The sequence below is a fragment of the Apodemus sylvaticus genome, chromosome X (assembly GCF_947179515.1).
Source record: "Apodemus sylvaticus chromosome X, mApoSyl1.1, whole genome shotgun sequence".
Taxonomy (NCBI): Eukaryota; Metazoa; Chordata; class Mammalia; order Rodentia; family Muridae; genus Apodemus; species Apodemus sylvaticus.
This window is the reverse complement of record NC_067495.1, coordinates 55,306,945-55,332,538: the sequence shown is the minus strand read 5'-3', so window position 1 is coordinate 55,332,538 and position 25,594 is coordinate 55,306,945. Positions and strand designations below refer to the sequence as shown.

The following is a 25,594-nucleotide window of genomic DNA, read 5'->3' as shown; positions in this document are numbered from 1 at the left end:
TATCAAAGGTGAACATACTGACAAATAAATCAGGGACACACTCCCTTCATAATATCCATTAATTAATTAGTTAGTTAATTAATTAAAATGCCATGAAATAAACCCAACCAACTGTGCTGATTTAAATGAGAAATATTGGTCTGGGCATGGGGTCCCCAATGGAGGAGCTGGAGGGTGGTCCAGAGGAGCTGAAGGGGTTTACAGCCCCATGGGAAGAACAATGATTTCAGCCACCCAGACACCCAAAACTCCCAGCGACTGAACCATCAACCAAGGGACACACAGGGTTCCAGCCAAAAATGTGGCAGAGGAAGGCCTTGTTGGGCATCAGTGGGAGGAGTGGTCATTGGTCAGGTAAAGGCTCAACAGAGGCCCCACCAAAGGGAAACCAGGAAGGTGGGAGTGTGTCAGGTGGAGGGGCATATACTTGGAGGCAGGGGGAGGGAGGAGGGGTTGAGGGTCTTTGGGGAAGGGGGAAATCAGGAAAGGTTTTACCATGGCAATGTAAGTGAAGGTGATATTCAATTAAAAAAATAAAAATAAAAAAAAATTTAAAAAATTTTAAAAATGAGAAATATTCCCCATAGGCTTTGGTATTTCAAATACTGGGTCTCCAGTTGATAACACTGTTTAGGGAAGTTGAAGAAGAAAGTATGTCCTTGTAGGAGGAAGTATATCACTGTAGGAAGGCATTGAAAATTTAAAGCCTTGCCCAATGTCCAATTTATTCTCTGTACTTGTTGCTGGTGGCTGAGGATGGGAGCTCTCAGCTTCCTGATCCAGCTGTCGTTTCTGACGCTGCCGGGCCTCCCTACCATGATGGACTTTTTAATCCCTTAGGAATCATAAATCCAAAATAAATTATTTCTTCCATAAGCCTCTTTTGATCATAGTGCTTTATCACAACCACAGAAAAATAACTAATACACCAAGGAAATGAAAGACCTACAAGATAAAAACTTTAGAGCAATGAAGAAATTAAAGAAGACACCAGAAGATAAAGAGCCCTCCATGAGTGTGGATTAATATGATTAATACTATAAAAAGTCCATCCTATAGTGATCAAATAATTAGGCACAAAGATAATACTTTTCTAGAGGTACATATTAAAGTATTAAGTGTAGCAGCATTATGTTCAGGGTCATTTCAAAAACCATTAAAAATATCTACTCTTCTTGTTTTCTTCCATTTTCAAACATGCCAGTTACTTCAGAGAACTGCAGTACATATGGGTGTGGCCTAGCATGAGATGTACAACCTCTCTCCTGGCTCTCCAAGGGCTAACAAGTGCTCTGGGGACACTGCTAGAAATGCAATGCTTTCTAAGGCATAGCAACTCTCTGTCTGAGTGTATCACTTCAGAATCTCCACGTACTCCTTTATCATCTGTCCGACTACTGCACTGGATGCTTCCTAGCTACCATTTCCCCAGCTCCAGCTTTAGGGATATGAACCTGTTTTCCTTTCGATATGCCTAGGGAGAAGAGGGCATCTCCTGTCCCTCCAGAATGGAATGGTCAGTATCTCGGATTGCTGTTCACCTACTCTTCTATAATAGACTAAGACTAAGGTAAATAATGAATAAAGAAAAACAACTGTGTTTCAAAAGACAGAAGCAGGCCAGGGTGGTATAGTACTCAGAGCCAGCCTGGTTTACATAATGAGTTTCAGGCCAGCCTGAATATATATGTATAGTTATATTTAAATTTTTAAAAAAAAATTTTTTTATTTTTATTTTTTTTAATTGAATACATAGTATGACCATAAATTTAAAAAAAGGAAAAATATCTCATGTTAACAATCTCATTTAAAAATAAAGTTGAAATCACTATGCAATGTGAACTTCATTGTATTTAACGTGCACTTTTGTTTTTAAAGTATTTCAACCTTTTTACCCTAATGAAATAATAAATGGCATGAACTAAAATTCTCAGAGAAAAAAACCACAACTACTTTAAACATTCTATAAGGCTTTAGTCAGTTGGAATGTTGCAGGACCAAAGCCAAATTATCTTGGGCTATCATAATTCCTGAACAGTTATATTCAATAGAAGGGCCTCAACGATCTGTGATTACTAGGTAAATCCCAAGGCTAGGAAGAGTCTGAGGCCTAGAACAGAGCTCCCTCAGGTCTTCATTATAACCACTGCCAAGGAAAGTAACAGGCCTTACCTCAAAGTAATAAAAGATGTGATTTATTCTGGAGTCAAATATGAATTATCATGGCCCGGGAACATAGATTTAGATTTCCCCAAAATACCATGTTTCAATGAGGCAGAAATTTCATAAACGTTTTATAGTGACAAAAAAAGTCCATAAATCAAGATACTTCGCAGTACATCAATGCACATCCGACAGGCAAGCAGGTGAGAGCCCGCTGTAGGTCCCGGGTGCCACCTGACACCTTCAGCCCTTTGGTTGGTAGAAAACTGAGATTTTGCTAACATATTACTAAATGTTTTATCTGTTTGTCAGGATGTTAGGTCTGACAGAGAGGGGGAAGAGAAAAATCTATTTAGTAGGCTAAAGGTCACCCAAGACAAACTGTAATAGGCCCTGGAACTGTAGCAGTCCAGCTGCTCCACATAATTAACGTGGGCTGTTTGGTTTTTTTGTTTGTTTAAGACAGGATTTCTTTGGGTAGCCCTGGCTGTCCTAGAACACACTATGTAGACCACCAGGCTGGCCTGGAACTCACAGAGATCTGCCTACTGATGCTGGGATTAAGGCAGGAACCACCATGCCCTACAAGTTTTTTAAGCAGTCAATGAGCCTTTGCAGACTCAACTTCTTTCCAAGAATTGTCACTCACATCTGACCATCTAAGTGTATTTGAAAAGGGTTCTTCCTCAATTGTGGTTTTGTTACCATAAAAATCTATGAAACTGTTACCACATTTAAATTTGGTGTTTTGGGTAACTTACATCTGTGTTCCAGAACCAGGGTCAGTTATCTCCAAACTAAACTCTCTTCCCTTTGAGAGGAGAGTTATGTTTTTTGTGGTGGCAGTAGATAAACATTTCACTGAGTATTACATAATGCATGAATGAATGAACAAAATATCACACAGTAAATATATCCAATATTAATTATAAAAATACAGTTCAAGAAAAATAAATCGTGCCATTAGGAGTGAAAAAATTGTTAGGAAATTTATAACAGACCACGGCTATACTGACTGGCCATATTATCCAGATTGCAGTGTTTCACAGTGATGTTAGCTGATGCCTATGAGTCAAAGAACATATGGCCTCAATACTAAAGCATATATTTACATGCCAAGACAACTAAGAGAACATTCAATAATGAGAAAAATATTAGTTGGCATTATCCAGAAACCAGATACCGTGTTTTAGTAAAAGAACCCTGAAAATATCACCCATTGAAAATCCCATGGAATCTATAGCATTTGAGGAAAAAGAAAGAAAAAGAAAGATGAAAAACAACAAAAAAAAAGAAGAAGAAGAAGAAAGAAAGAAAGGAAGGGGGCGGCAAAGCTGCGTCACATTTTTTTCCAAGTACAAAGGGCCAGGGAGAAACTGAGTGAGTGGCAGGCGACAGCAAGGAGCAGCACTACCATCTACTGGTCAGAAAGCACAAATTCAACCAGTGAACAAAAATTGATCTTTTTTTTTCCTGGCTCTTCGACCCACCACCCTAAAAAGGCAGGCCGTGGTAGTCAGGTGGGATGAATAAGGGGGTTGGGGGTGTCACAGGATACATAATTATGTGCACTAAGTACATCGGCCCCAGAACCTGAATGGCAAGGCAGCCTTTAGCCCCACCCTCGGAGCCATAGCAACAGCAGCAGGAAGTCCAAGACACATAGGAAATACATAAGCTAGTAAATCATTGGATTGGCAGACTTTGAGCCTGCGCAGTGATTCAAAATGAGGTTTCGAGCATTAGCCCTCACTCCAGGATCCTAACAGCCTACCTCCTAGCACACTTAGATGAGCTGACAGCCCCTACACTCTCCCCCTTTCAGGAGCCCTCTGCTTTATCCATCTCAAAGTCTCCACACCTGTAAGGAGGTAAGGACGGCTTTTCTGTGCTGTCCAGTAGTGTCCAGTCGCCAGCATGTATCTGAGCAGGACAGGACTTCTGCCCAAGGAAGTTTTGCTTAGATAAACAAGACCTTACAATCCCCAGGCCTACACAATCTCTATGCTGTTCTCTGTGTTCAGTGCCCCAAAAAACACAGGAAGATGGAACACAGGAAATCATGAAAACGAGTAAACTTAGCATTCCGTAAGCATACAGATCACCCCAAAGTAACCTCTAAACTCATTCTGTAGCATTGACAAGCTACAGAACCACCCTTTTTGACTTAAGCAGTGATTTGTAATGATACCTTTTAAAAGTCTAATTTATTTTTGCTGCCTATAATACAACCTGGGACTGACAGAAGCAAGTACAAAGGTGCATCATTGAAAACTAAGTTCCATAAACATTTTAGTTCTATTCCATGTTAGTAAGTTTCAATTAACATTTTAGTTCTAGTTCATGTTAGTAAGTTTCCATTAACATTTTAGTTCTAGTTCATGTAAATTTTTAAATATATATTTGCATGTTTTTATGTTTCATGTGTGTGTATACACATTTTTTTCCAAATGGCACATCATATTTTTCCTATATGTAATTCCTACTTGTATGTTGTTGTTGCAGGACCCTTTGTTCGCGTGTATAAAGAAGATGAACTCCCTGTTAAAATTAGGATCATGGGGTTTGTAGATAATTGTACCCATTATACCACTATCTGGCTAAGGATTGAATGTGTACTTCTGAAAACCAAAGCTTACATGCTTTGGGATGCAAGGAGACACCAGGACCAAGTGAGAAGCAGGCCTTAGACTGTGACCTGACAGTGGTGCTCGGAAATGCTGGCTTTGTCTCAAATGTTAAAGGTTCTTCAATCAATGCATGCCAAGGAGGGATGAGGCAGGTAACAGCAGAGCTGAAGCAGGCTTAGAGTTGTCTTAGGAAGAAATAGAATAGGGCATGCAACTGTGCTCATTTCCCAAAGCTTGAAACTATGGTTGAAGATAATGGAAGGTTCTCACTGCCAGACTGGTCCTTAAAACTGTCTTTCTCTCTTTATATTCCCTGGTGCCAGAGACTGAGTGCATGAACTCTGGCATATGATGCATATGCAACACCTTGAACCTATATCCCCAGTCACGAAGTACTCATTTTAAAAAAAATCACAGTATCTTACATGAGATCTTACATAGTTAAGCTAAATATAGTAATACACACCTGTACTCCCAGCCCTTGGGAGGTGCAGGCAGGAGCATTATGAATTCAAAATTATCCTCAGCTGTGTGGCTCAGCCGGCCTTGAACTCCCTGTAAACTAAAGTTCCTGGGTTGGGGTGGGGGGACATGGGGGGAATCACTTTTGCAAGGCTGAATGGTTTGAACTTCCTGATTATGGAGAGGTGAAATGTTATAAATCCATAGCCAAAATTATCTTAGTCCACTTAAACAGCCATTCTGTTCATCGGACCTAACATCCTTTGCACCAGCCTGGGCTACTTAGAAAAACGCAAGTGTGCGCACGCGCATGCGCGGGCACACACACACACACACACACACACACACACACACACACACACACACACGCGCGCACGCAACGACTTGAGTACTATACCTAGTATAAAAGAAATCATGCTACACTCCCATCACCCATTTACTTATGCAATTTTAATTTTTAAAATAAACTATAATCACAGCTATTTAAAATAAAATATGATCACAACCTCTTTCCCTTCCCTTTCTCCAACGTCTCTCTGCATCCTACCCACCCCATCTCTTTCAGTTCATGGCCTTTCTTTCATTGTTATTATTGTGTTTTGTGTTTGGGGACGATTATTCCGTGGGCTTTTTAAGATCTATAAAGTGTCCGCACAAAACACAGTTCTCACCTCAAAGCAAATAAGAGATAGTTTGCTCTTAAGGAAAACGTAAGTAACCATGGCCCAGGAAAACACCATTCAGGGCACTCTGACTGCAACACTTTCCATAAAGTTTTTCTAGATACGGCACAAAACAAAGTCATAAATTGGAACATTTGTTAAATGCTTCAGCAGAAACAACACGTTATAGTAAAGCAGGGGAAGTCTCACTATACCCTCAGCTACTATCGGCTGACAGCATTTTGGAGGGAGCTCAGGCACAACAGCAACTCCTGAGGAAGGACTGAGGAGCACTTCACAGACACTTGAAGTGTTTCACAAGAGATGAAGTCACAGCCGACAGACCCAGACAACAGTATTACAAGCATCATTATTTATCAACCTATATCCAAATGTTGTGTTCGTTATAGATATTCATTTTATTAAGTGCTTTCAACCTATACTTTTGCTGTTTTCAGCAAGTGATATACATGAATTTCTGTAGGTCAGGGGCCTGCATACTTTAAGATTAGGGCTATACATTACTTTAGCCTGTAAATGCTGATCACATAGAAAATCCAAGGCAAGCAAGGTTGGTGGTACATTGTTCTCTTAAAGGCAGGTTAAGCAGGGTACACAGCAAGGTGGCCGTCTTCTGTCTTAAAGTGACCTCGAAGTTTATTATTAACTCTCTCTCTCTCTCTCTCTCTCTCTCTCTCTCTCTCTCTCTCTCTCTCTCTCTCTCTCTCTCCATCCCAAAAAGGAGGAAGTATTTGAAGATGAAACCCCCATATCTGGTATTCTAGCTAGCTTACATAATTTGCAAGTATTTGGAAAAATGAAAGAAATGAACTAAAGATAACCGAAACATTTACTACCTCCAAACTAATTTTATGTTGTGCATTTAACAAAGTCCTAGGTAATAAAATTTTCAAAAAACACAAACAGGCACCCTGATTTAGTAAAAATAGAAAACAATGTGTAAGAAATAATGATAAAAACTAATAATTCATAATAAAGAGCTTTTCAAAAACCTACATGAATTAAATTAGGTGTTAATATAAAAATTAAGATTTGAGTTTATATCAAAACTAAAGATAAACTCTAAAATATCTCCGTGCTCACCTCTTTCTCTGCCCTTGCTCCTTTATGCCGTGTATCTTAGAGGTCTTCTGAGCAGTTTTTCCCCCTTTTAATTCACACTTACATCAAAGTGTCTTTATTATACAAATAGTAAATAAAATAAAATTCCTGTCAACCTTAAAGCCAAAAATATCCCTGAGAGGAGGTTCCTACAGCTTAGGGGAACCCCTCAAGCTATAAAAGATACACTAATGAAGCTAGTTTGTGCTCCCACCCCAATATTCCTGGGGATTTATGCTGAGACCCACCTTAATTGTTAGTTTCCCTGTCTGTTATTTATCTGATGGATACTGTTAAACATGGGTTCTGTGTTCCTTGGCTTCTGTTTTTTCTAACATGAAGCCCACTAAATGTTTGAGTGTCAAGAACATCAAAAATATACATTTCCTAGCTCCATCCATAGTTTGCTACTGGATCCTATGTAGTTACACAGGGCTTTTCTGGGGAGTATCTTCATAAAACCTGATCCCCTGTTTAACTGGTCTGGCAAAAATAAAGATATACAATCTGGATAGCAGGCTGTTGAAATATAGACCATAAAAATATAAAAACTTCCCCAGAAATCTCATGCTGGCAGAAGGACGGCACCAGTCAGAGAGGGAACTTGTCTTAGGAAAGAGATTTTTTCAAACAGCTCTAAACACTTGTCAGACCACCTTACATGATGAGACTAATACTCAAGTAAGTGGGTGTGGCTGCACACTGCCCAGGACTGCTTAGATGTGCATATGCTTGGACTTCTATGTAAACCTTGATCTTACTTGGAGACCCTAAAGATGGATTTGAGCAATTTTCTGTATCTCTTTGTCCCTCTTCCCAATCTGACTACATTGAATAAATCTCCTCTTTTTGTGTTCTACTTTTAGTTTGGCTCTTTTAATTGGCTTGAATAAAAGTAACCAGGCCCGGCTTGGCACCAATTGTGACCTCCAAATTCCATAACACCTCCACCTCCTAAACCAATTTCTTCCCTCTGATAAAGCAGCCTGGTGCACAACTAATAAAAAAGAAAAGCAAAAGGGAAACAAAGCACACTGACAAGAAAAACAACCCCAGCTAAAGAGAAGAAAAGGAGAAAAGAAAATGATGTCAGACTATACCTTGTAAACTTTTGTTACTAAGCCTTTCTCATATCATAAAGAAACAGAGATAAACTTTCTTTGTGGTGTCATGGGTGTCTATAATAATTGCTTTCATTGGGTTTTAGTTGTCTTCATATGTTTCTTGTGTCAAACAAACTTTTAACAAACCATGGCCACTTCAGTTCTCTTTTAGTTATTTTTTGTTGTATGCTAAAAATATTTTGGTGTGCCCAATTAAAATGCATATTCAGATTTACAAATTTAAATATTATGATCACATATTTAAAGTCTTAATAAATACATATTACCTTATAAATATTAAAATTATACCTTTGGCTATAGTAAATGTTTCATAAAACCTTAAAATGCTAATTATATTAAACAACACTCATTAGAGAGCCATAAAGATTTTGTGAAGTTTATTAAGGTTATATGCATATATTTTGATAAGAACTTCCTCCTAAAACAGATTATAAATATATATTTTTAATTTTTTTCAGTTGTATCATGGATAAAATAAGAATCATGTTTTCTTTTAAAAAATCTTAACCATAAGGTGTTTTTTAAGGCTGGATTATATGTAAATTAATAAATACATGTTTATTGAATATGTGTTGTTTCCTTTTCACAATGGGGATTAAGAAATGTGATCTTACCTGTCAGAATGGCTAACATCAACAAAAGTGACAGCAGATACTGTCGAGGATGTGGAGAAAGAGGAACACTTCTCCATTGCTGGTGGGAGAGCAAACTTGTACAACCAATTTGGAAATCAATTTGGAGGTTTCTCAAAAAACAGAGCATAGCTCTACTTGAAGACCCAGCTATACCTCTCTTGGGCATATACCAAAAAGATTCTCCAACATTTAACAAGGACATATGCTCCACTATGTTCCTAGCAGCCTTATTTATAATAGCCAGAAATTGGAAACAACCTTGATGGACCTCAACAGAAGAACAGATCAAGAAAATGTGGTACATTTACACAATAGAGTATTACTCAGCTGTTAAAAAAATGACAACAAGAAATTTGCAGGCAAACAGATGGAATTAGGGAAAAATTATCCTGAATAAGGTATCCCAGACTCAGAAAGCCAAATATGGTATATATTCACCTGTATCTGGATATTAGCTGTTAAGTCAATGATAAGCAAGCTACAATCTATAAAACCACATAGGGTAGGTATAGAGTAAGAGACTAGAGGAATCATAGCTATCCCTGGGGAAGGGAAATATGATAGTTATGGATGGATGGGTGAGGGGCTGGAACTGGAAGATCCAGGGGAGAGAAGGGACTGATGGAGGGAATATGGGGAGAGACATAAATTAAGGGGCGTTTGAGGAGTAGTATTGGAGCCAAATACAGTAGAAACTTCTTAATATATACACATATGAAAGTGATCTTCATGAAACCGACAAATGATGGCGGAGACAGAGTCCCAACTGGCTATCTCGTCATCAAATGAAGCTTCCAGTACAGAAATGGGTTATAGCCAATTGAGTTGTTGGCCAAAGGAGTCCCAGAAGAATTCCCAAACAACCCAAGCTGTTGCTAAGACAATAGATTGTTCTCCACAAACTGATGGCAAGGCCCTATTGCTGAAGACAACATCCACACTACTTACTGAACATGGAGAGGGTGAGCTGGTGCCTACATACAACCTTCACCCCTATGTTCTGGTGTCTTTAGTATGGGAAAGTACTTTGCAGGGTCCCAAAAGAGAAACATGAACAGAAACACAATAAATCCTTTGATTTATTTACAATGCTGTCCTGCCTACAACCTACACTAGGGCAATGGTGGCACAAAGCTTGTGGCAGTAACCAAACAACATCTGATTTGACTTAAAGCCCACTGGAACCTTTACCTGATACTACTAGGGTAACCAAGAACCAAATACTAGATAGCCCAGGAACTAGGGAGAAAACAAATACCAATTGTCTAAAATAAGCCAGGGGCAGTAATAAAATGACTCCTAATGACATTCTGCTATACTCATAGATCAGTGCCTCATTCAGCCATCTCCAGAGAAGCTCCTCTTATAGCAGAAGGGAACAAGAGATCCACATCCAGACATTATGCAGAGAGAAAGAGACAGACAGACAGACAGACAGACAGACAGACAGAGAAACAAAGAGACAGACAGTGACAGAGAGAAAGAGAAAGAAAGAGAGAAACAGAGACCGAGAAAGGCACCTTGGAACACTCAAATAGGATGTCTATCAAATCCCTCCCCTCAGAGCTCAGAAAATGATGGTTTGCACATCACTATGAAGTTTGGCTAATAACTGAGGAAGTGTGAGAGGGCTCAGCAGGTAAGGTAATTACTTGAGGACAAGCCCAAGGAGGCAGAAAGAGAGTAAGAGCGAGAGAGGATGGAGGACACCAAGACAACGAGGTCCCTAAATCAATAAGAACAATGTCACATGAGCTCAGAGACTGCAGCAGCATGCACAGGGCCTGCACAGGTCTGCTCCAGGCCTTCCAATTCCACCGAACTGGGTTTTGATGGGATTCCTAAGTGTGCACATGGTGGCTGTGATTTTTTGTGCCTCTCTTGGCTCTTTTCCTTCTGTTTGTCCTCGCAAATTCCAATGTGGTGGGTTTGTTTTATGTTATTATATCTTAATATTATCTCTTAGAAGCCTATTCTCTTCTAATCAGAGACAGAAAAGGATTAGATCTGGAGAGGCTAGAGGTGCTAAGGAACCAGGAGGAGTAGAGGGAGGGAAAACTGTAATCAGGATACATTATGTGAGAAAAGAATCTCTTTTCAATAAAGGGAAAAATAAAATAAAATAAAATAAAATAAAATAAAATAAAATAAAATAAAGCTCTATTCCTGTGTTCTACACAGTGTTCCAAGAAGCCTTCCCTTTCCTGGTCCCTTCAACAGGGAACAAGCCTGGTCACCATCAGCTCTGAAATGAAAGCAGCTAAATATCTTGTAGACAAAACAAAGGAGAACGGGAGACATGCACTGCCATAGCCTTTTGTCTGATCACTCCCCCAGCCCCGTTTAAGATAAAAGTTCCCTGTGTTATTTAACCCTTTGAAACCTTCATGCTTTCTATATTCCCTGGAAAGTTGTTTTTACCCAAGGTTAGATTCATCTTGGAGTAATGCACCATTTATATATCTGATCTTCCCTGATCCTTACTAATGGAACTTCTTAGTTTCAAACTAAAATAAATTATACCAGTCTCTTGGGGGTGCAAGAATTTGTTTCTCTATCAACTAATACGATACTAGTTTTGACTTTGTAAAACCTCACTTTGTTATCAGCACAGATGAATTAACAAGGGAAAACAGTGGCTCATATATCATTGTGGCGCTTGTGAAATAATGGAAGACCTGTGAGGTGGCTCAGCAGGTCAAAGTGCTGCTGACAAGCCTGATGACCCAAGTTTAATCCCCATGACACACATGATGGAAGAACTGTTCTCTGATATCCACACATCAACTGTGACACACTCCTCCAAAAATAAACGTACAATAAGATTTGAAAAGAAAGCTAAAAGTAAATGATAGTCTGCAGCACCTAACCCTACATGCTAAATGCAATTTCCATATCAATGATGAGTTTTAGAGAACAGTCAATTTTCCTTATGATTTTATAAAAAGGTCTTACCCTGTCAGTATCTCAGACAGCATCTGTGTGGAATACAAACCTGTTGTGCTTTTTAGGTGGTAATATTAGTTAGTGTAGCTATTATATAAAGAACTGTAAAGTTTCTTTACAATATGAATAACAGATCTAACCTATAATTCATCAATACCACTTCTGGACATGTATCAAAAATAAATGCAATCGATGTTGCAGATAAACATTTAATTCCCATGTTCATTGTAGCATTATCACAATGGCCAGGATACATGGATGAACATATTTTTAAAAAGGTGTCCTGGGTTACCATGATAACTTGTGAATCTCCTTACACCAATTCTTGGCTATTTCAGATATGTTCTATACACTACAGCTTTAAAAATATCCATGGGTATTAAAATATATATGAACATGACATGATGATAAATTTAAGAAAGATTGTTCATAAATACATTTGGATTTCTTGGAAGGCTGGAACATTTAGAACAAGTGTGAAACCAGCAAGAATTGATGCATACAGTCTCAAAAAACATTACTAGATCAAACTAGGCTGGAGGTAATATTAACTTAGACCAAGATGACATGATGGATTTGGATATGGAAGAATCTAAAGACATTCATGGTACTTCACCATCAATGGAATGAAGTGAGTGGAAGAGAATATTTTAAAGAGGACAAGGAACAAAGCAAAGACTTTAAAGCAAGACAAAAATTTTATTCTCCAGGTTTGCCACTTTTAGGCTCTGACACAAAAGTTAATTTAACCTCTCTGTGTCTCGTGTCTTCAAATCTATAAGTTGGTTAATATTGCCAAGCTCACTATGGTATATTTCAGATAGTTCTGAACTATTATCACATGGAAAAATCAAGCTGAACAACAGCAATCACTCAAGCTGGAGCTAACTAGCTGTTTCAACTATGATGGACTGTAACCTATAACTGTAAGCTGAGTAAACCCTTTCTCTGCTTTCTACTTAGCTTCTGTCACGATAGTTTCTCACAAAACAAAACGAAAACTAGGATATATCTTTTAGGTAGAATGGAGAGATAAAGTCAGGCAGAAGTATTAAACGAAAGCACTCAATGACTGCTTCAGATTATCATGGTCAAAAGTATAAAAAATTTACATGACCATGTTTGTGTGTGTGTGTGTGTGTGTGTGTGTGTGTGTATGTGTGTATTTGTATGTTGCAGGATATTTTGGAGGAGACAGTAAGGAACAATGATTTACATTCCATCTCTCAGTACTAAGGAACATGAAAATGAAAATGAAAACATTTGATTTCTAGAGAGATGTCTCATAATCACCTGCCATCAAAGGACCAAGGTAGGAAAAAAATCCCAAAGAACATATTAACCAGTTTTTGGAAGTTATGGTAAGAGGGAAGAAATGAAGAAAGAACTGGATCAGAAATAGGACAGAATAAAAAGAAGAAATGTAAGCCCAACAAACAATAATGTTTAACATCTTGGTATATAAAATATATTTATTTATGGTTATTAATATACATACATAGTCTACATGTGATTTTATAACATAATTTACTCAGTACCAGATTTGTTTATAAGTAACTGCTCCCAATCATGACTGGCCAAAAAAGAAAAAAAAAAGTCAATGAAAGGATTCCTAATGATGTTTATGCTATGCTCATGGATTGATGCCTTGTCTAGTCATCATCAGAGAGGCTTCCTCTGGGAGCTGTTGGGAGCAAATGCAGAGACCCACAGCCAAACAATAGGCAGACAGCCCAGGCTGAAGGTCTCCAGAAGGTTCCTCCCCTCAGAGCTCTGGGAACTACAGAAGAAGAGGGTGAGGAAGAACTGTAGAAGCCAGAGAGGGCAAGGATACCAGGAGAACATAGCCTAAATATATTTTTATTGCCATTTTTAAAACCTGCTTTAATGCATACAAAGACAATCTTAATGTGTTACATCATAATGATATATTTTTAAGATAATAATCTGCTTTTATTTTAAAATAATAATAAAGTCATGAATGCCAAACTATATTCTGTCTGGACATCTTACCCTACTTCTGATGGGTCATAAACATTAATAAAAAATAAATTCTTAAGCTATATGTGGAAGCAGAAGCAGGTGGGTCTTAGTGAGTTCAAGTCCACCTGGCCTACATAGTAAGTTGTAGAACTGCCAGAGCAACATAGTGAGACCCTTGTCTCAAAAATAAATAAATAAATAACCATAAATAAATAAATGTTTTTTTCTAGCAACAATAATAAAATCATTTCAGGGTATATGTTATGGCTTAAGTCTTAATTTAAATTGGGTTAAGAATACAAAATCCATGTATTTTACCTTCATGCCTTGTAATATGTACATAATCATTGACATATGACCATGAACAGGAACTGTATTCATGAGACTACTCTTACATGCACTAACATATGACCATGCATGGAAACTGCATACATATGAACATATGTGCCTACATATGCTCATGCTCAAGAATTGTACACATGTGAAGACATGCATTATGTGTTGACATACAACTATGCTGAAGAACTGCCCACATGTGAACATGCCCTTATACCAACATATAACCATGGTCAGGAATTGCATACACATGATGACACACACATAAACTGATATGTGACCATGTAATGAGACTGCATGCATGTAAACAAGCATATATGCACTGATGGTGTAACCTTACTGGGAAAGTACATGTCCTGGCTGGTTTTGTGTGTCAACTTGACACAGGCTGGAGTGATCACAGAGAAAGGAGTTTCAGTTGGGGAAGTGCCTCCATGAGATCCAGCTGTGGGGCATTTTCTCAATTAGTGATCAAAGGGGGGAGGGCCCCTTGTGGATGATGCCATCCCTGGGCTGGTAGTCCTGGGTTCTATAAGAGAGCAGGCTGAGCAAGCCAGGGGAAGCAAGCCAGTAAGAAACATCCCTCCATGGCCTCTGCATCAGCTCCTGCTTCCTGACCTGCTTGAGTTCCACTCCTAACTTCCTTTGGTCATGAACAGCAGCGTAGAAGTGTAAGCTCAATAAACCCTTTCCTCCCCAACTTGCTCTTAGTTATGATGTTTTGTGCAGGAATAGAAAACCTGACTAAGACAGTATATGCATATGAACATGCATATATGTGCCAATATATAAAACTATATCCAGTGTCTTTATTAGTTTTTCTACTGCTGTGATAAAACACCATAACCAAAAGCAACTTGGGGAGGAAGGGTTGATTTGGCTTATTTATATATCTTGAGTCACAGTCCTTTCAGGAGAACCAAGGCAGGAACTCAAACAGGATGGGAACTTGGAGGCAGAAGCTGATGCAGAGGCCATAGAGAAGTGATACTTGCTGGTATGCTCCTCATGGCTTGCTTAGCCTGCTTTCTCATAGAACCTGGGACCACCTGTCAAGGAATGGCCCCACCCACAACTGCCTGAACTCTCCCCTACTGATTATTAAGAGAATGCACTACGGGTTTCACTACAGCCTGATCTTATGGAAGCATTTTATTAATTGAGGTTCCCTCCTCTCAAAAGATCATAGCTGTGCCAAGTTGACAAAAAAACTAGCCAGCAAACCCAAAACTGCACACATCTGAATATGTGCATATGTGTCAACATATAAACATTGCCAGGAAATGTACATATATGAAAACATGCCTATACAGTTACATGTTCTCCTATAGAATTGCATGTAGGTAAACATGCAAATATATACCAATATATGCCCAATACTCAGGAACTACACATGTGCCAATATGTGATTGCTCTTGGGAACTGTACACATGTGAACATTGTTTATACACCCACATAGTACCATGATCAGGAATAGTAAACATGTGACCATACACATATGCACTAATATATGACCACCCATGCATAGAACTACACATGTGACCTCGCGCATATATACCAACATATGTCCAGGATCAGGATTTTCATTCATGTGAACATACACATTTGTGCCAATATATCACCCTGCTCAGGAACTGCATATGTATGATTATGCAATGCACCACCATGTGGCCATGCTTGGGAACTGCAGATATATGAACTAGATAAGTGATGTAATCATATGTACTGGCATGTTACCTTGTTCAGGAATTGTACATGTGTGAATACCACATATGTGCTAATATGTACTAACATGTAACCATGGTTATGACTGCCTGTACATGAACACTCGCAAATACCCCAGCATATTCTCATCATCCAGAAATGCACACAACAGGCCAGGCATGGTAGTACACATCTGTATTCCCAGCACTCAGAAGGCAGAAGCTGGCAGAAGTCTACCTCTGCTCTACAGAGAGAGTTCCCAGGATAGCCAGGACTACATGGAGAAAGTGTCTCAAACAAAACAAACAAAAGGCAAAATAAAAAAAACAGAACAGCGCACAAGTGGACATGTATATAAAAACCAATATATAATTGAGCTTGAGATCTACATGATTATAAACATGTGCATATATACTGACATATGGCCACATATAGAACTTCACACAAGTGAACATATAATATATCACAAACATGTGACTGTGCTAGAAAAGAACACACATATGAATGGACACGTATATATGTGCTGATATGACCATATTCAGAAAATATACATGAATCTATACCAACATGTGATCACACTTGTAACTTGCATGCATGTAATCATGTGCATATGTGCCAATATGTACCACACTGGGAAGTGCACACAGGTGAATGTGTGTACATACATGTGATTTTTCTGAGAACTTAATGCTTATAAACACACAAATTTGCACAGATATGTGACCATACACAGAACTGCACACGTGGAAACATGAACATAAATGTCATATGACCTCTCAGAAGTTACACACCTGCCAGCACATGCATTTGTGTTAACATGTGTTCACTCTAGAACTTACACACATGTTAAAATGTATATATGTGACAACATGTGACCAAATTTGGAATTTTCCTGTGTGTCAACATGCACATTATGTACAACATGACCAGGCTCAGAACTTACACAGGTATCAAAATGTACATACATGTTAACATGTGACCAGGCTTAGAACTGAAAACATGTAAACACACACAATTGCCAAGACATGTGTCTGCACACATATGAGCATGTATGTCCTGGCTTGTGACTTCCCCCATAAGTAATACAAATCAATACACACATATGTACTGACATGTATTTGTTCTTGGCACTTGCATCTGTATAAAACTATGGATCTATCGTGGTTGAGAGGTAACTTCACTGCAATACTAAACAAGGATCATGTACTACCAGGAAGCATGCCTGTAATACCCAATCCTATCTCCTCACAGAGAAGGTAAGTCTTAAAGCAACTTTTAGTCATGACTGAAAAGATAGCAGTAGAAAGTCATACCTTATAGTTAGGAAACACTCAGGTGTCTATTGATAAATAAATCACCAAAGCATGCTGAGGTATATGTAAATCAAGTAATTTCAGTGAAGAATCTTGTGGAATCTATTCGGCAGAGGTGACACAGGCAAGTCCTACGAAGAAAGCCTAAAATAACAAAAACATTGTTGTAATTTTGGCATAACTTAAGTACTTGTAGACTATTAGTAATGTATAGTCCAGCAATATAAAAGTACTTTGGCCTAGAAGAAAACAAAAGGCTTCTGGGTGGCTATGGGAATTCTTAGAGTCAAATTTGCTCATGGTAACAATGCCAGAACTGTTCCTGTCATTTGGCTCTATTAAAAGTATTCAATATAAATTAGACATAGTACTACCTGAGGACCCAGCTATACCTCTCCTGGGCATATACCCAGAAGATGCGCCTACATGTAATAAGGACACATGCTCCACTATGTTCATAGCAGCCTTATTTATAATAGCCAGAAGCTGGAAAGAACCCAGATGTCCCTCAACAGAGGAATGGATACAGAAACTGTGGTACATTTACACAATGGAGGACCACTCAGCTATTAAAAACAATGAATTCATGAAATTATTAGGCAAATGGATGGAACTGGAAAATGTCATCCTGAGTGAAGTAACCCAATCACAAAAGAACACACATGGTATGCACTCACTGATAAGTGGATATTAGCCCAGAAGCTCAAAATAAACAAGTTACAATTAACAGACCACATGAAGCTCGAGGACTGAAGTGGGGATGCTTTGGTTCCTCTTAAGAAAGGGAACAAAATAGTCACAGGAGCAATTATGGAAACAATGTGCAGAGCAGAGACTGAAGTAAAGGCCACCCAGAGACTGCCCTACCTGGGGATTCATCCTATAAACAGTCACCAAACCCCAACACTTTTATGGACTACAAGAAGTGCATACTGTAAAGAGCCTGCTATGGTTGTCTCTGGAGGGGCCCTGCCAGAGCCTTACACATACAGAGGCAGATGCTAGCAACCAACTATTGGACTGAGCATGGGGTCCCCAATGGAGGAGTTGGAGAGCTGGAGGGTGGTCTGAAAGAGCTGAAGGGATTTGCAGCCCCAGGGGAAGAACAACAATGTCGGCCACCCAGATGCCCCAGGACTCCCAGGGACTAAACCATCAACCAAGGGGTACACATGGTTCCAGCCAAAAGTGTGGCAGAGGAATGCCTTGTCGGGCATCAGTGGGAGGAGTGGTCCTTGGTCCTGTGAAGGCTCAATAGAGGCCCCAACAAAGGGAAATCTAGGGTGGGAGTAGGTGGGAGTGGGTCAGGTGGAGGGGCATATACTTGGAGGCAGGGGTGGGAGGAGGGGGTGGGGCTTTGGGGGGAGGAGGGAACTGGGAAAGGTTTTAGCATTTGAAATGTAAATGAAGAATATATTCAATAAAAAATTTTTTTAAAAAAGTTACAAGGGGCAAAATTTACTCTTGTTTAAGCATTAAGGTTCTTAGACTTAGTCTCTTAGTCTCTTAGTCTCTTTTACTTAACACAATAACTTCATGTTACTTTTAGAGTCTTAGTTCCTTTTTATTCTCTTGGGAATAAAATAGTGTTGGTTGTGAGCCACCAAATAGTGTTGGGGTTTGGTGAGTAGTATTCTCTTGTACAATAATTAATTAATATGTTGAAAATATTTGGATTATTTTTTATATTAAGACTTCTCTAAATATTTATTTAGAGGTTTTCACATACAGTTGTAATCTCTCTATTTTCCAGATTTTAATGTATCTGCATACTCAGCATGTATTTTTGGAACCTGTGATCCAATGTAAAAATACTAAGAAGTTTGTCCTTGGGCTGGAGAGATGGCTCAGCGGTTAGAAATACTGAGTGCTCTCCCAAAGGTCCTGAGTTCAAATCTCAGTAATTGCATGGTGGCTCACAACCAACCATAATGAGATCTGAAGCCCTCTTCTAGTGTATCTAAAGACAGCTACAGTGGACTTACATATAAAAAATAAATCTTTAAAAAAAATAAGTTTGTCCTTAAGGTAGTGATTTGTTTATGAAAGTTCTACTCTCATCAATGGGATTAGAACCTTGTAAAAAGTCACAAGAGAAGTAGTTATTCCTTTTAGGTCTTCTAGTAGTTGAGGATACAGTGTTGGCCTCCTTTAGAGAGTACAGCAAGAAGGTGCGATATTAGAAACATAGACGAGAACTTCATCCTATTGTAAATCTGCATTGATTTTATTCTCTCCAGTCTCTGCAACTGTGAGAAATACATTTTTGCTCTTTATAGGTTACCCAGCATCAGATATTTTGTTTAGCAGAAACAGTGGACTAATAAACAAGATAATCAGTTAGAAATATTGGTTCACCTGATATGGCTGTCTCCTGACAAATACAGATGTGGATGCTCACAGCCAACCATTGGACTGAGCTTGGGGTCCCAGATGGAGGAGTTGAAGAAGAGACTGAAGAAGCTGAGGGGGTTTGCAGCCCCATGGAGGGAGCAACAGTGTCAACAGGCCAGACAGCCAGGAACTCTCAGAGACTGGACCACCAACCAAAGAGTACACATGGAGGGACCCATGGTGCTGGCTGCATATGTAGCAGAGGATGGCCTTGTTGGACAGCAGTGAGTGGAGAGACCCTTGGTCCTAAGAGGGTTTGATGCTGCCAGGGCGGTTAGACTGGAGTGGGTGGGTGGGGGAGCACCCTCATAGAGACAGGGGAGCGGAGGATAGAATAGGTGGTTTCCGAAGTGGAGACCTGGAAAGGGGAAAATTTCAAAACATTTATTTGAAATGTAAATAAAGAAAATATCCAATATTTTTTTAAAAAGAAAAAAGTATTCAATATTAATTAAAAAAGTATATATCTATTTGTGTATCTTTTGGAAAGATAGCATCTTTCCAAATGCTATCAAATGTGGAAGATCAACAATTAGGAACTAAACTAACAATACACTAACACAAAAGCACTACTTTTGATTTCTGATTTAAATTTGGAAATTGTACATTCCTTTTCACATGCTGTATACTTGCTGACCTCCTACTTGTCGCATTCACCCTGGAAATTCAGAGTTCCATGAGCTGGGCACTGAGGACCCACAAAAGAGGAAGCCACAGACAGGGAGGCAATATACACAGCAGCAGCACTCACTGCCCCACCAGACATGAACATATGCTACTTCATCGTGCATTTCTCCCTGGCGTTCAAGAACTGGAAGACCTATATAAACCAGGAGGCAAATGACACAATAAAGGTTATTGTTACTGGTTTCTGCATGTGTTAGTCTTCATTATTGTTCTATTGCCATGAAGAGATATTAGGAGCAAGGCAACCCCATAAAAGAAAGCATTTAACTGGGGGCTGGCTTACTGTTCAGAGGTTCGGTCCATTATCATCAAGGTGGAAAGCACGGCAGACATGGTGCTGGAGAAGGAACTGAAACAGACAAGCATGGCACGAGAGCAGTAGTTAAGAGCTTTACATCCTGATCCACAGGCAGAGAAAGTAAACAAGACAGCCTGGCATAGGCTTTTGAAACCTCAAAGCCCACCCGCAGTGACACACCTCCTCCAACAAGGCCACACCTCTTAATCTTTCCCAGCTGTTTCCATTAACTGGGAACCAAGCATTTAAACATAACCACAATGGAGCCACTCTTATTCAAACCACAAGTAGAGTCTTGTTCCTTCATTGGTTTCTGAGGCATCATCTCTAAGCTCCTCTCCTCACTTCTGGGTTGTAGGGTCCGTCCAGTCTGCTGACTGCCAACTGGTGCTGCCCTAAAGAGCAAATACTGCCAAGGAAGAGCACACCAACCAGTTAGCCATAATGTCAGCCCTGAAAACATATACAAGTAACACTGCACAGAGTGAACAGGAGATAAATCTTTCATGTATACAATAATAATTGATGGCAAAAGAGACCATACATGTAAAAGAGAGCAGGGAGGAGTATATATGAATGTTTGGAGGGAGGAAAGGGGAGCAAGAAATGGTGTAATTAAAATACAACCTCAAAAATAAGCAGGCAAACAAAAAGATCTGAAAGTAAGGCAACTAAAATAAAAACTAACCCTTAAAAAAATCAAAATATTGTCTTTAGCACACCCGCTCATGTACACACACATCCACCATATGCTGCACATGTGTGCATGAAAACAGACACACACACGTGAAATGAGCCTCTCATAATAACCATGTGTACACATAAACCATATGGATAAGCATTGGAGATGATCACTTAAACTGTTACTCATATCAGTAAAGAAAGCAGACCAGCTTTGTTGGAATCTGGAATTTAATTATGTACATAAATAGTGATATAAGAATGAGGAGTTCTAAGGCTTGTACATTATTTCCATGTGAAAGATTGCAGATTAGTTGGCCTGTAATATGACATCACCCAAAACAGCAAAAAGGCTTAGTGTTGTTTTTCTTGAAGAAAGCCAGTTTACTATATCCAATACTGATTCTGCCATTTTGTCTGTAGAAATACTGATTTACTGTCTGGAGTTTCCAATGTTTACCTAAAACTAAAAGAAAGAAAGAAAAATGTAAGACAACTGTACCCAGGAAAATAAAAAATGGCCCTAAAATTATGCATTTTGAAATGTATTTAGACTTAAACAATATATAGTTTTTACATTACCATTTGATTGTCATACAGAGAACAAGCTAGAGAATACTGCAGCTGCTGCGGAGGAGTGAACCAAAACTGAGGATGTGCTCCATCCACAGCACATTCCGACTTTCAGCTGGCTGAGTACCCTAGGTGGATGATGCCAAGTTCATGCCTAATTGGTACAGCAAACACTATGCACCTCTTGCCCTCTGAAGACCAAGACATACTTCCATGTATCGGCAGGAGGAGAATGTAATTACATCATCCTCAGAGAGCTGGATATCTTTCCTCACACATTCCTTTATCTCATATCCTTCTTTCCAGGGATGAAACACACAAACTCACACATCAAAGCCAAGCTCAATCCTCTCCAGTTTGTCTTTTCCTTCATATTTGATGAACATACTACACAACTGGAAGTTTATAAATATTTATGTGTGCTGGGAATTAAACCCAGGGCCTCACACATGTTAACCAAGTTCTCTGGCACTGAGCATATAGCCCAACATTTTAGAAGCCAGTGATTGACTAGTCACTTGATCTTTTAATATAAAATTGAAAATTCTTTAAAAAAACAAACTAGCTAATTGTTCTCTCTCAGTTTATTAACTTTTTTTGCCTCTCTAAGAATTTAATAGTTTTGCTGTTTTGTTAAACACCGGAAGCAACCTATATTAGCAAGGATTAAGTAAGCAATGTTACAGAGAGGTTTTATCCAGAACTAATGGAAACAGAGGTAGAGACCCATAGCCAACCATTGGGCAGAACTCAGTGAATCCTGTGAAATATAGGGAGGAAGGATTGTAGGAGCCAGAAGTGTCAAGGACACCACAAGAAAACCCACAGAATCAACAAACCTAAATTCACAGGGGCTCACTGAGACTGAACGGAAAATCAGGGAGCCTGCATGGGTCTGACCTAGGCCTTCTGCATATATGTTATAGCTATGTAGCTCTCTCTTGTAGGACTCCCAACAGTGGGTGCCAGGCTTGGCTGATATCCCTGTGAGGCCTGCCCTTTTCTGAAAAGAAATGGAGGAGGTGTGGATGGGGAGAGGAGTTAGCGGGGAGGATCTGGGAAGAGAAGAAGGAGAGAAAACTACAGTTGGGATGTAACACATGAGAGAATAAATTAAAATAAAAAAATTAAAAGTAAGCCATGGTAAAAGTATAGACAAGGGACTAAATATATAAATAAAGAAGGGGCAAACTAGATCTACAAATACTGACAGAGAATACACACAGGAAATTAAGCTGAAGAAACAACTTCATTCATTTCTTCAATACACCTAACAGTGCTGTCTATGAGGTATTTTAACAAAAACTGGAGGCTAAATCTGATCAAGCTTTACATCCAACTGTCACTATACAGGAACTATGGAGAAGAAGGAACGAAGGAGGTGTGGAGCTCACACTAGCATAGATAACTTTAGAGACCACCAGAACATGGCAAATTGAAGATCAAAAACCGCCAAGCTTTTCAATGAATAAATAAAGAACAGGAAAATACTACATTTAATGACAATTAAAAGACTCACTAAAATGCAAGAGACAGTTTGAGTCCTGATTCATATAAACCAACTACAAAGTTACTACTGACAGGCCAGTGTGGCTATATCCCTAGCAGTCAGGAAGCTGAGGCAAAAAGATCACAAGACCAAGACCTGCATGGACCACATAGTAAGGCTGTGTCTCAAAAAACAACAATAAAGGTATTGCTGAGACAAACAGAAAATATGTACACTATTATTAGAAGGTACTAAGAAATTACTGTTAGTTTCTTTTGGTATGATGATAAAATTATACATACCTTTATGGAGTTTTCTGTATACTTGTAAAATGATATAAAGAAAATGATCTCATTTTGTCAAAAAAATCAAAAGTATACAAAATATGTATTATCTATTTAAATACTTAGATACTAAAAAATCTAATGGACCAAATGAGGAACAGAAACTATCTCTAGGAAAGGAATCATTAATGACCAGGCAAGTTTTTTAAATGTTTAGTTAGGGCTGGGGGATAGTCAAAGATAGAGTGCTTGTCTACCATGTGTAAAGCCCCAGGTTCTACCCCTACCTTCCAAAAAGATAGTTACAACCAGCATGCCCTGTTTTATTTTATTTGTGCATAGTATGTATGTATGTATGTATGTATGTATGCATGTATGTACGTATGTATGTGGACGTGTTCACCCATGTGTGCATGCTGGTGCACATGTACCTGTTGGCCAGAGGTTGACTTTGGCTATCTTCCTGAATCAGTTGAGACAGGGTCACTCAATGAACCTGGAGATCACTGATTTGGCTAGATTAACCAGCCATAATCCTTTACGAATCTATCCTTCTCCTCTTCCCCACTGCTGGGATTATAGGCACATGCCACCATACCTAGCTTTTTACATGGGTGCTGGGAATCCAAATTCTGGTCCTTCTACTTCCATGGCAAGCATTTTGCTGACTGAGCCATGTACCTAGGCCCCTATTGCTTTTATAATTAAAAACTACACCTCCAATAAAGTTCTAAAAATTCTGGACTAAAAATCAAGTTTGTATATACAGTAAGTAAGTCGAATCCTGGTCTAGAATATCTCTCAACACTGAAATGGATAGCTACTCTCTTTGTTAAGTCTCACCCCTATAGAGAAATACAAACGCATTCTATGTAAAGTCTCTAAAGGACTTGTATGGCTCTCTGGAAGTTCACTTTCTAGTCTCCCTTCTGTTGTTATATCCCCAGAAATGCTGATCCTGGGGTGGAGCCTGGGTCTCTGCCTTTTAACAAGATCTTGTTGTCAGTTATTAAATTATTTGTATAACAGCAGAGTACTACTGACTTTGCATTAGTATAAATGTCAAAGTGGAACTGGATTTGCTCTCTGTGACCCATCAACCAGAATTAGGAGCACCCTAGGAGTCACAAGAAAATATCTTTTGCTTACTATAAGCAAAAGCTTCCTAAAATATCAAAACTGCCCAAAGACAGCTGCCCTGTGGGGTGTTTCTGAACAATGGAGATGTAAAAGAGGTGACAGGAAGAGGATCAGGGGATCCAGCTGGAGGCTGGGGGTTGCACTAGACAGTCTCAAATTCCAAATGATGTGACTCTCTGGCTCTCTAAAAACATGGAGATAGTTGAGAACGAAAAACTTTGAACTTTAGAGTTTTGTGAATAGTACCTGTGATATACAACTTTTTTAAATAGGCTGGAGTTGTAGTTAACTGGTAGAACGTTTGATGGCCATGTGTGAAGCCTTGGGTTCAATCCCCAATACCCGCCCCCACACACACACCACACACTGACCATAAAAGAAAACTCATATTCATTGAAGAAATGTGAAAAAATATAAAGTCACAAATAAAAAATATACATCTAAATCTTCTATTATACATCCTGGTCTAACAAAATATCATATTGCCTTTCTTCTCTGTTTAATAATTGTGGCTCTGGGCCTGTCATTCTAGCTACTCAGAAGCTGAAAGATAGAAAATATAAGGCCAGTCCAGGCAACTTTACAAAAAAGAATCTAGATAATAAAGAGGAAAGTAAGGACTACAGGGATAGCTTGGGAGTGGATAATGTGCATGCCAAGCATGTATGAAGCTCTGGGTTCAATTCCAGTATCACAAAAAAAGGAATTTGTACATGCTCCCATGCAATTAAGTATGATTAAAACAATAATAATCCTCCTTATATATATATTAATATTATGTATGTATAAATATATCATAACTAAACTACTTTCATGCAGCTGAATATCTAGGTTAATTTTTAATTCCATATTTGCTAATTATCAGGAAATCATAAGATCTATTTTATAATTTTAATATATATGCAAAATAGTAATATAATTAATGTTTTTATACTTAGCAGGTACTTGATAAATAAATATTAAGCAAA

At 38.8% G+C, this 25,594-nt stretch overlaps 1 protein-coding gene and 1 long non-coding RNA gene across 3 annotated transcripts in view; both read right to left on the bottom strand.

Annotated features, from left to right (window-relative positions):
• Positions 1-19,862, bottom strand: part of LOC127675614 (uncharacterized) — a 31,266-nt gene extending 11,404 nt beyond the window's left edge. Inside the window, exons 1-2 of the long non-coding RNA XR_007975492.1 lie at positions 19,439-19,862; positions 17,081-17,224 (exon numbers count right to left, since the gene is read on the bottom strand). This is a non-coding gene — a long non-coding RNA (uncharacterized LOC127675614). The remainder of the gene's footprint in view (positions 1-17,080; positions 17,225-19,438) is intronic.
• A 1,491-nt stretch (positions 19,863-21,353) lies between these two features.
• Apoo (apolipoprotein O) overlaps positions 21,354-25,594 on the bottom strand; it is a 47,869-nt gene continuing 43,628 nt past the window's right edge. For both annotated transcript variants that reach the window (XM_052171598.1, XM_052171599.1), the window contains one exon: positions 21,354-21,606. Coding sequence is in view for 1 of the 2 variants with exons in the window: in XM_052171599.1 (XP_052027559.1) it covers positions 21,601-21,606 (6 nt within the window). In the remaining variant the exon portion in view is untranslated. The remainder of the gene's footprint in view (positions 21,607-25,594) is intronic.